The 12,221-nt window shown below is 43.3% G+C and overlaps 1 protein-coding gene across 1 annotated transcript in view; it reads right to left on the bottom strand.

Moving 5' to 3' along the window:
• Window positions 1–11,484, bottom strand: part of usp2a (ubiquitin specific peptidase 2a) — a 28,465-nt gene extending 16,981 nt beyond the window's left edge. The window contains exon 1 of the mRNA XM_086125898.1: window positions 10,711–11,484. Coding sequence (XP_085982024.1) covers window positions 10,711–11,466 — 756 coding nt within the window. The 5' untranslated portion in view covers window positions 11,467–11,484. The remainder of the gene's footprint in view (window positions 1–10,710) is intronic.
• Between the last annotated feature and the right edge of the window lie 737 nt (window positions 11,485–12,221).

The raw sequence follows: 12,221 nt of genomic DNA, 5'->3' as shown, positions 1-12,221 counted from the left end.
TTGAACCAAAGCTTGTTCGTATATGCTAATTGAACGTATTAAGCCAAGCAGTAGTTTCACACATAAAAATGTAACTATTTTATTTTGTTCACCTTTAAAATGGGCCAATTTTACCGCAACATAGTACAGTATGTGGGTTAATTAGCGATGTGTTGGTTCAGGTTTAAAAGCCTAACAATATACCTCGCCGTACAATTAAATGCACCACAGAAGGGTTATTGGACATTCTGATTTTGTAATGTTTTTCATACATGTATGCATCCACAATCTAATAGTCAACAGTACAAAAGCAGTAACATTGAGTACCCAGGTGGTAAACCTCCGAGACGTGTGGGTCCAAATGTTCTCAAGTAAAAATTACAGCACATGTCCCCCTTACCCATCTCATGAGAGTACAATTCTTTGAAAACCCGATCATCAGTCCTGGCGTTAATTACTTCAAACACTAGCATGAATATTTAGAGTACCGAATATAATATTTGCTGACAGTACGTTATACCTACATAACATAACAATACACCAGGAGCATGAAGGAATCCCTGTTTTGTTTTGATGGGGGTTCTTTCTCTTTATGGCCGGCCAATGCGTAGCAACGAGCCTCACAGATAAGAGCAGCATAGTCAGAGAGTAGCAGTCGTAGTGGAGCCTATGGTGAGGCTTAAGCGTGGTTATATAACCAGTGACCTGCTACTCGTGCGGGCCTACCGCTGCCTCCTGGCACAGTGCGTAAAGCAAGCTTAAGAGGGCGGCTTACCTCTGCAAATTACTCACTTTACCGTTAACCTGACACAATTTTTCCAGAAAATACATAACACACAAGCAATCTTTACAACGTGACTTTTATGAATTATCAACGTCGTAAATCATGTCATGACCGACCCTCGCAACGACCAGACGCAACAAAACCGATAAGTGGAACTGCTCGACCGCTTGTGAACCTACTTGTGCCGGCTTCGAGCTAGCAAAAACAGTCATTTACCGAACATTAACGTGGCACCTTCACCGAACTATGGAAGTAAATTTGCACGGATGAAACGATCGCGTTTCAGTCGTGTGACGTAACAAGAGCGCACCGAGCAGTGTCTGTCCCTTACCTTGGCTTGGTTAATTAGGAGACCCACGAAGGCTGAGACCAGCACCGAGCCTGACATGCTGCCTTTTCTCCGCATCTCTTGCTTAAGAAAAGGGAACGCGGGTGCCGGTGGCTCCTCGGGAACGGTCACCGTGTATGTCTGCCTCATGCTCGGCATGCTGAGTGAAAAATGGAGCCAGCTCACAGACGTGGGTCGACGAGTGCCGGTTGTCTAGAACGCGCTCCTGCTGGCTACCTGCCGTGTTCTGTCGCCGTGTCGTGAGTGACACGCACTCTGTCATTCGTTATCTCCTCTGTACAATAGCAACACAAGGAAAAGGACAAGGAGAGGGTGGAAAAATAACGCCGAATAGAATTAAATAGCGCCCGCAAACATCGGCTATGGCAAGGCGGCAGTTGCCTGTTGTATCACTCTCCACCGAAACAGAGCACTTTCTATGAATATGAATTTCATTCCGTTTGACAGCACGCTCGATCCACCCCTTTAACGTCCTCTAAACTGGGACTGCCTACCAAATACGTCAGCGCCCGCCTTTGGCCAAGCCGTTTACGTCATAGACCAGTTTCCGCCACACTGATGCAAAGACTTCAGCGGGGGCTCATCAGGCTGTGGTCCAAGCAGACCACGACGATCTGGATTAATCATGGCTGACACCTACACTCAACCAACTCTGAGCACGATGACGCATTAGCGACCAAATCTGATCAAAAATCCAAGTGATCCTCTAAGACTGTTACTAATGAAACACTCGCATACACGACTGAAATGTGCAATTTGGGGCGATTGTAGAATCAGAAGTTTAGGGGTGCTGACTGGTTTGGGCAGGGGTATGCAAAGCACAGCAGATGCCCGGGGCATAAGGCAGGTTTCAATGTTCCACATTGCATTCCCATTCTTCCATTCAGTGCCGACATTTGTTTTCAAACATCAGCAGATTTTCATTTGAATTTCATTTCAGCACCATCGGTGAGAATGTGTAACCAACAAGACTGGACTTGCCACCTGCTTAGAGGGCACATGCCCGGTGGGCCGGCATATTTTGGGACTGAGACAGTGTTATTTAATTGCTCTTTTCCTCCATTTTTTTCCAACAGACTGGTAAACAATTTAGAGGGAGCAGCCCATACCATTGTCATTGTCAAGTCGTTGTTTATCACAACATCCACAGGCACGGTTTAATGAAATCAAATGCACACATAACCAGAACCTTGCTGAACGCGTTCATAATACAAGCAGGAAGAAACCCACGTATAAAGCAGCATTTAAAAATTGTAAAGAGTGAGGAGTTCCACCAAACTTTCGGATTGAACCCACGCCACCATCAGAGCACTAACTGCTAAGCTAAAAGTCCAGGCCACGTGCTCGCTTTATAACAGTAGTAGAAAGCACCCAACTGAGCTTTTACAACAAGCTGGCTATCGTTATACATAGACCTACATATTTTTATATTAAGAGGGATGGACAGACTTTTCTTGAAGTGGATGCTCTTTCTATCTCAACAGGATGCCACTTCAGCATGCACATTAATGCATTAATGATCCGCTGATCAACATGCACCAATGGCATTTCCGCAGTATGCCCACTGCTCGGTTGGCCCCGCCCCCTGCATGCTCCTGGGTTTTGCACCAGATCACATCCGATGGGGGCACTCAGTCAGCACAGGGGTGGGTGGGATCACATGTTGCTGCTCAAAACACACACACACACACACACACACACACAGTTCCACTGAACATATCGGGCCCTATTTTCATAGACAGCCGCTCTGCGTAAAAACTGGCACATATACGTTTTCACATCTCATTTCTCTATTTATAACCTTTGAGGTCCTTGCTCCGAATGTTTACATACTAGTGCCTCTCACCAGAAATTCCATCGAAGACAGGGAGATTGACAGAGGGGCGAGGTGTGATGAGGTAAAAATATTTTGGACAAATGAGACGATTGTTCCTTGAGCTCGTGGTTTCATAGGGACATCTCCTGAAGATAACATCATGTCATTAATCAGCGCTACTAATGCCACAAATGTCCACTTTACACTTCGTTTCAAGTGGGATTAAATTAAAGTCAAATCTAAAATCAAAAGTTACTCTTCACAACTTTGCAACTGCAAAGATGATTGTGAATTGTCTACAGTACACTAAGTCTGCCACTGCAAATTAATTTCTGATTATGTCGGATGAGCGCCACCTGAGTGGCCATACTGCACTCGCATCTGAGATGTGTGTGATTTATAGCCATGCCAAAAGAGGCCTGGGTTAGAATGGGGGTGGGGTGGGATAGGGGGTGGGGGGGGGGGGGTGGCTCATACCGCTTACATTGGATTTGAAAAAATAAATAACTAAACCAGATACAGCCAACCGCTGATATTCACGGGGGATGGGGACTTGAGATTCCTGGATTTAGGATCACAAATCCTCATGTGGGCGGCCCGGTAGTCCAGTGGTTAGCGCGTTGACTTCACAGTGCAGAAGTACCGGGTTCAATTCCAGCTCCGGCTTCCCTGTGTGGAGTTTGCATGTGGGTTTTCTCCAGGTACTCCGGTTTCCTCCCACATTCCAAAACCATGCATGGCAGGCTGATTGAACACACGAAATTGTCCCTAGGTGTGAGTGTGGGCGTGGATGGTTGTTCGTGTCTGTGTGCCCTGCGATTGGCTGGCAACCGATTCAGGGTGTCCCCCGCCTACTGCCCGAAGACTGCTGTGATAGGCTCCAGCACCCCCCGCGACCCTAGTGAGGATGAAGCGGTTCGGAAGATGAATAAATGAATGAATGTGCACTGTTAACACAGAGTTTGGCTGGTCCACGCACTCCATGATTTTGATGTGTAACGTAATGATAGCCAATTAACAGGCAACCGAAAGCTCACGCTGTTGCGAGACACAAACACAGGAGCAACTGTTGTGTTTGTTTATGGTGGCTCACAAATGATTCACCGCACTAAAAACGAGACGGAGAAGAGTGCTGCAACCAACCCGTAACAGATCGGATCAGGTGAGGCTGGAGGGAGAAGACTCACTCTTGGTTGAGCGACTCAAATGAAAGCCTGGTATTTACTTTGTAGAAATAAAATAAAATCAATAAATGAATGAATGAATGAATAAATAAATAAATACATACTCTACATTAAGGGGGATGCAAAGCTTTCCAACATAAAAAATGTGATACCGGACGGTAAAACAATGTTTTGATCTGATCCAGGTCCACCACACCATCAGATTAGGACACGTGAGCAGGAAAAAAAATGTTGTTGTTGTTGTTGTTGTGGCTTCAAATACATGGTTGTTTAGCAATATGAAGATTTCAAGCATATATCCATGGCAATTTCTGAGAAGTGATACCATATTTACGCAGTTGATTTGGACATTGTGTTTGTGTTCTTTCTATGTTGTCACATGATCAAATGACAAACACGTGTGATGAAACTAAGCCAAGAGATCTTGGTAGCAAGCTATCACTGACATGGGTCACACTTTATCCTTCAGCGTCATTAAAAAACAAACAAACAAACAAACAAACAAAACACTACTGATCAATGAATAAATTATAAATAACAATGACTGCGCAAACGTGGTTCCAAAGTAATTCTCGGAAGAGAGGACGGTAGTGTTCCCAACAGGAATCTCAAGTTCCAAACTATTTGTGTACGCGACAAATAGGCATGTAACACATTCTATCTCTACATGTAGGAGACGAGAACGTGCTCCATGGGAACGCCACTTTAAGAACGAGAATAAGCATAAACCTCGACAGTGTCTGGTCTACAGTGTGTGCCTGCTTCTTGCTTATGCTGTATTGGAGCTCAAGAACTGAACAGACAGCTTCACAAAAAGGTCGGAGTGAGAGTCTCTGCAATTTGATCTTGGAAGACTGAGACAACCAGTCCTGAGTGATAGGCTTGTGTTTTCCCCAACTGAATTAGAAAACATCAAATGCAGACAAACTCTGTCATAAGGTGCAACCGTCGAGTAACTGATGAATATGGACTGACAGTGGACCTTTTCATCAACATTCCTACGCTTAAGATTAAATGCTGACAAATGCGGTTAGAACACGCGTGTCAGTTAAAGTGAATGTGTGGGAGATTCCTAGGACAGAATAAAGTCTTCTTGTGTAACTCATCGGGAACAGAATGATGTCTTCAGAACAAATTGTGGAACCGGAATATCATATGCTAGTAAAATGTTATTTCTGAAGGAATCCAACATAAAACATGAGAAAAGTGAGACTTTTTGTCAACACTTCCAGTGTGGTTTCAACCCTTTCATGCACCCTGTAACCCAGGGTCGCCAAACTCATTTTTGTCGCGGGCCACATTGTAGTTACGGTTTGCCATGGAGGGCCGTTATAAATTTTGGGAAACCATATACTGTAAATGTTTAATCCCCTCCACATATTACATACACAGCGCACAACAAATTGACGAATAACTCGTTTTAAGATCAGAAGTCAAGAATAACGACTGTTATTGTGAATTACATATGACAATTTGAAATTTTGGTTCAGACTTTAGCAAGCATCATGGAACTTGACATGCTTGATTTGCTTTTGCGGGCCACATAAAATGATGTGGTGGGCCAGATCTGTCCCCCGGGCCTTGACTTTGACACCTGTGCTGTAACCTGATAGATAACATGATAAGTTGCCCACTGTAGTAACCGCTGTCCCTGAAAGGGTTAAACTCATAATTTAAAAAAATATACCTGTATATATCACTGACAACTCACCTTAAGGTCAATTTGAGGTTGCCAAACCTCTGGATATTTGTTAGTGCAGTGACAATTTAGCAAATATGATACTAAAATCTTAATTATTGCATTGCATCTGCAATTTAAATGTACATATTGGTATGGAACTCCATGTTACCAGATCTACTAAAGACAAGACAAACTCAGCACTCTATTTTTGTGCCTATTTCAAGTCTGGCGCAAGGCATAGTTTAAATCTTACGCGAAGGTGGACGAGTCTGTATTTCGGAATTTTTCACAGATGCACGCAGAATGGCGTTCAAAATAGGTGTTTAGCTCCATTGCCTGCACGAACACAGCCAACTCGATCTACTACGAGATGAATCCATGATCCGGATGATGTAAAGTTGGCCATATGGCGATCACAGATCTGTGAGGTGGCCACTCGGAGACTGCCTTGCGCCTCGATTGCCCTTGTCCTTCTTATAGGCCTCACCCCCAAAGCTGTGCCGCAGTCAGGGGGTGATGCTGAAAACATGATAAAGATGATAGTAATGATTCAGGGCTCGATATATTTTGATTTTATTTATTTATTTATTTTTTGAGGAAAAATTTTGTTTGTCGATTTCATTTGAGGAGCAATTTTTTTGCAGGTTAGTCCCAGGGACGTGGGTTTTATTCAACAATAAAAATATGACAATGGAATGGGGAGTTTGAATGTCAAGCTGTAGCTGTCAAATATTTCGGCCTTTGAGTATCCTACTGAAGATTCTGTATAATGGTGTGTTCAGATGAACTATTGTTTTGGTCAAAACAAATCAGCAGTCACTACAAAATCCACATTACTACTACCGCCAATATCCATCCAGTAGCACTATATTTTCCACTTAATAACGACCAACCAATTTATTTCCTTTATATAAAATCCACAGTTTTTGTTTCTGGAATTCACTTGTATTTTATTGTCAAGAAACATTTTCAGAGGGGGAATTTCTAACAGATATAGAGTTAAAGTTAGCATTTCTTGTATCAATAGTGCAACTTCACAGCATTTTATCATGCAACGTAAGCATACAGTAGGTTCATGAATGTCCGTTTATGACCTTTGGCCAGCTAACTAGGACAACGACAAATATTCTTCATCCTAGTAGGACTCAGCAAGAGTAAAACGCCACCGGTTACAGCCTCCGTAATGTGTTGAATCAATAGATTTCGACAATTATTTCGAGGGTTGGATGCACAATGTTGTCACATTTCTGAATGAAATCCAACATCGACCGCACATGTTGGCTGAATACAGAATCTCTGCCTGTCCTTCCAAATCCAACAAAATTGTTTAACCAACTGGCAGGAATAGTTAGACGCGGTTTTAGCTAGCCTAAATTTTAGTCGACTTTCAGACACTAAATTGCTATGTGTGCCGGGCGCATGTCAATGGAAATACTCTTTGTATGCCAGAACGCCCAACATGGCGCATAAAATTTCGCCAAATTTCCAAACAAGCAAAATGAGGCTTTCACGAAAATCAATATGCAGTAGGGTTTTTTTGTTGTTGTTGTTTTTACACACTCGTGCAGCTAAGCCATCTATAAATATGGAGCACCCACCGTTCAACAAATACATTTTCCGCAACACTAAACTGTTGAGGATCTGCAATCTATCATAATCACCATCAGTGACATGAATATAGGAAACAAAGCGTTGAGTGGGAACGATCAACAATGCAACCAAGGTAGTTACAGTATGTGAACCATCGCACAAGCAATGTCCCCAGTGTGTAAGAGCTATCCATCCATCCATCCATCCATCTATTTTCTATTTTCCGCTTGTTCTCATTAGCGTTGCTTGTGGGCTGAAGCCTATTCCAGCTCACTTTGGATGAAAGCCAGGTACACCATGGACACCAGGTTAATTGAAGACTCTAATCTAATCTGTAACGGTTGTTGGTCTATATGTACCCTGTTGGCAAACAGCCCATGAAGACGAGTGGTAAAGAAAATGGAGGGATGAATATTTGTTTCTCTCCCTGCGTCAGCCCTGACGTTAACTGGTGATCAGTGCAGACTTGTAGCCCAACTCTCACATTAAATCATAAATTCATCGCATATCACGTGAGGCATCAGTTCGGAGTGCCACGATAACACGGTGAATTTCCAGAATATTTGTTTGAGAGGCTCTCATACTCTCATTCACACTTTTTCACAAGGCCCGCTTGCTGAGTTGTTACTATTGAAACACATTTTAGATCAACCTTTAGAGCTATTCAAAGCAAACACAGTGAAACTTCGAAAGTTGAATATTATGGCTCAAAATGTCAAACGCTTGGCCAGTGAATCATCGCCAATATTTAGTTGTCGATGCTTTTTGGGTTATTACACCACAAAATAACGCAGATGACAAAGAAGAAAAGTGTGACCATCAGACTGTGTCCTGGCTGCCGAGTACCATTCAGTATGGTTGAAATGACGAGTCAGAATCAGTGCAAAAACACAACCAGTGAAGCACACGGTCCCAATTCTAAAAAAAGCTTCATTATGGACGAGCACATGTCCATTACTTTAACATACTGTCGTTGCCAGTACTGTTCAATGAACGATTACAAATATATTCAAAATTGAAATACCGGAGCATGCTGGGTAGTTCAGCGATTATTTTTGGTAATACGGATGTATTTTCAAGATTTTAGAACAATTGTGTTCACAGATGCACAAGTTGTTTTTATGTCCATGGTTGATTCAAGTTGTTCTAATTCAAAATCCCATTTCCATGGAACATATAAAGTGACTACATTTGTTCCAAATTGCAGGATTAAAAAAATAAAACAACTATAAATACAAAAAAACAAAGTGTATGCAGAAAATTGGTGAAGATTGCACGACTGTCTTTGTCCTATGTGTTGTGTTGTGTTATTTTTGTTATTTTGACTTCAAAATAGCGCCGCGTGAGTGGCTGCCTTTCCAGCAGCTCCTTTATTTTGTTGTTACTACTTCTTCCTTTCATAACTTTGCTGCTGTGAATTGGGAATTTCTCCATTGCGAGACTAATAAAGGTTTTCTTATCTTAAAAGCAAAGTAAAACTACTGTACTCACCCATATAAAACTGAACAAGACACTGATATGACGGTGAGGAAGCAGGGAGGTGTTCACAGAGCAACACTGTCACCAAGTGGCGTTTATAGGTATTGCGGGAATTTGTTTATTCATCACAGTCGCATCCGTTTGTTGACATTAAAATATGTGCGCAATTAATCATCAACTCAATGTTTTGCTCCTTTTGTACAGGGCAGTCAGACACTTTTCAATGCTGCAATATGAATTTCGGTTCCCTGGCTATTATTACACGCATTCTTTTAGATGGTGACGAGCCGCCTGTGTGGTAACGGATGATAATTAATTTGAACTGCATCTGGGTTATTGAAAAATTAGGGAATTGTGGATCCCACCCAGAAAATTTGAAATAATCCACATACAAAATACTAAAACATGCAGAGTACAATTTACTCATCCCGAGACCAAATCTACAAAACCCCAGAACAAAACAAAAACAAAAAAAGAAATTATTAACATCATACAGTATTTGAATGAATAATAATTATTAGTATTCAAGTCACCTGACTTGTGTGCGGACACCATATCGGTTCCCACTCGGTGACGGTGTGAATGAAGCTGTGTTTGGTTGCTTGTCCCCGTATGTGCCCTGTCGATCAGTTCAGGGTATAGTCTGCCTTCCGCCCAGAGTTAGCTGGGATATGCTCCAGCAACTCCCCGTGACCCTGTTCAGGATAAGCACCGTTGAAAATGGATGGATATGTGGATATTATAATTCATGGAACGGGTGTCCTATGACATGCACACAACCCTGTTACCATAACCTTTTGAGCACGGTAAAAGAGGAAAGCAGTGACTTGACATCATCAACTTCCCAAAAGTATCGATAGGGCAAAGGTATGAATTCTCTTCTATTTTTCACATTTTTATAAAACCGTTAGTTAGACTTGATTGATTGTCTCATTCTACCTCATGCAATCCTGGAATCCGTATGATCAGAATAAGACTTTTTTTTTTCCCTTTTCTTATTTGCTGAAGTAAATGTGTCCTCTTGGTCAGCAGTAAGAGTTAGATAAAACCTTCTTCTACTCCTGATAGAAAGCTGACATCTGTCCACATTTTCCACCCTGTTACTGTGATTACTTTGACAGGATTTAAATAAATCATGTCATAAAAATTGAACCATTAATATAAGATGAGCTAATCAAGCCTTTGACAGTTTATTGCCTATTATTGATGAATATGTAGCAGAAAATCAGAAAAGCGAAGGGTTATTTTTCAAGAATATTGAAGCCAAAATGTCCTCCGATTCTGGAATGACTCATGTTTTGTTTGCATCTTCTTTCCGAAATTTTACATTGAACTCCCAGTCTTAATCACTTCTGGGCGTTTGGAGTTGGAGGTTCCCCTGTACTCATATTTCTTCTGCAAATTAACTAAAACACTGTGTCGTGTATTATGTACTCTTTCTCTCGCCCACTCTCCACCCTCATTTTCCTCTCTCACCCTTGAAGCTTGGATCACAAATAGCCAGTGTAAAGGTGACGCCGACAGACCTCGCTCATCGAAGGCGTACGTTAGCTACAGGTAATGGCATGGGGTCAGACGAGGTCAAGTATCCATGGTAAAGAGGTCATTTGTCCCAAACCACTGACTCCATGTAGCCTCAAACAATCATGATCGGTTTGCATACGATTACAGTGGTGTTATTCAGTTGAGAATGTGTGACTTGGCAGTCTGTTCTATTTCAGTCGTTCTTCAATACGCTGTACATCACACAGCTGCAAAGCTCTTGAGGCATTCTACTGTACATGAACCCATCTGTATTAACATCGGGTCATTTCACTTCAGTGTGTGCAAGAAAGAGCGTGGTCTTACCGTGGAGTCCCTCGTGGGGGGATACACTCCACTCGTGCTTGCCTCCCACGCTGAGGAATTGTGTGATCTGTTGCTGCCGCTACTGAAGCCTTCCTTGGTGGAGCGCCATGAAGGGGCTTCCTGAGTAGTGTTCCGTGACGCGCCTGAGGAGTTAGTGCCATACGTATTAGCCACCTCACTGGTCCGAGTGCGACAGCTCCTCGAGGCGCTGGAGGAGGAAGACGGGCTGGAGGAGGAGGACGAGGAGGAGGCGTCATTGAGGCCCAGAGCTGCCAAGTCCCTGGTTAAGTCACTCTGGGATGTTGATTTTTGTCGATTAAGCGACATTCTGGAGGCCACCGGTGAAGAGGAGAGGTAGCTGGACTGCACTGATGGGGACGAGTAAGAACTGTACGTTGCGTAGGCTGACCCCCCACTAAGTCCAGAACCTGCATAGCTCTTGACCGGGGTTCGACTGAGGCTTTCACTACGGCGGTTGCTGCTACTTCCAAGGATGTCCGTCCGTGGGATGACCCGGCCCCGGTCTGGGTCCAGGGAAGTGCTGTAGTTGCGGCTGCGGATCGTGGAGCTGCTTTGATAGCTGGAAGAGGTGTAACCTGAGGAAGAGGTAGAGGAGGCAGGGGACTTGTAAGAGGACAACCTGTTCCGTTCGCTGTAGGAGCTAAGGCTTGGGGTTAAGGGGGAGCTGTAGGAGCTATAGTGGCTGGTGTAGGACGAGCCAGCATAGCGCTTGGCAGTGGAGGAGACGTGGGACATGCTGCTGGTGCTGCTGGGTTCTCAGCCACAGGGGAAGAGGGCCTGCGGAAGACTGCATCGACTGCAGCCACAGCAGAGAGACAAAAGAAGTGTTAGTTCATCGACTCTTCTTCAATGGTAAAATTTAAAATACCTGTTTACGCTTAGCGCTAAATGTTAAACTGATGAAAACGTTTGACCGAATTTCCAAGTGGATACTTACATTCATGGTTATTTTATTATTTTTTTAAACAGCCTCAACTCATTTCACTTCAGCGGTGCCATTCCAGCAAATGTGCGTTACAGTGAGTCAGGGAGCCCGAGGCACGTCACTGTTGTGAATCCCCCCCACCCCCCCTCGCGTCACTTTGAAACGTGCCACTGACTTCAAATCCAGCGGACCTCCACAGAACCAGCTGGCGTCTTCATACGACGACACAAGACCACAGTCCTCTCACGTTTTGGGGGGGTTATTTTCGTGTTGAACTGCACCTGCTGACCGTTTAGTGTCTACCGCCACCTTTTAATTTATCGTTTGTTTGTGTGTGCGTGTGTGTTTGTGTGCGAGCGCGTGCGTGAGCTCTTAATCATTCCGAATACACTTTCTCAGTTGAAACAAATAATTGTCTGATGTAGTCATTAAGAGCAAGAATATACGTAATTTGTAATTCGTGCAGATTAAAACTGTAAATTTGAGTAAAAGGGTCGCGTGTGGTGACGCGTGAAGACAATTTTGGGCTGCATGGAGACGAGTGTGCTAGACGCAAAGAAATAAA

Source organism: Hippocampus guttulatus, chromosome 12 (genome assembly GCF_054856545.1).
Source record: "Hippocampus guttulatus isolate MCC_2025c chromosome 12, RoL_Hgut_1.0, whole genome shotgun sequence".
Taxonomy (NCBI): Eukaryota; Metazoa; Chordata; class Actinopteri; order Syngnathiformes; family Syngnathidae; genus Hippocampus; species Hippocampus guttulatus.
The sequence above is the reverse complement of the archived record's forward strand: the minus strand, read 5'-3'. Positions and strand labels throughout refer to the sequence as shown.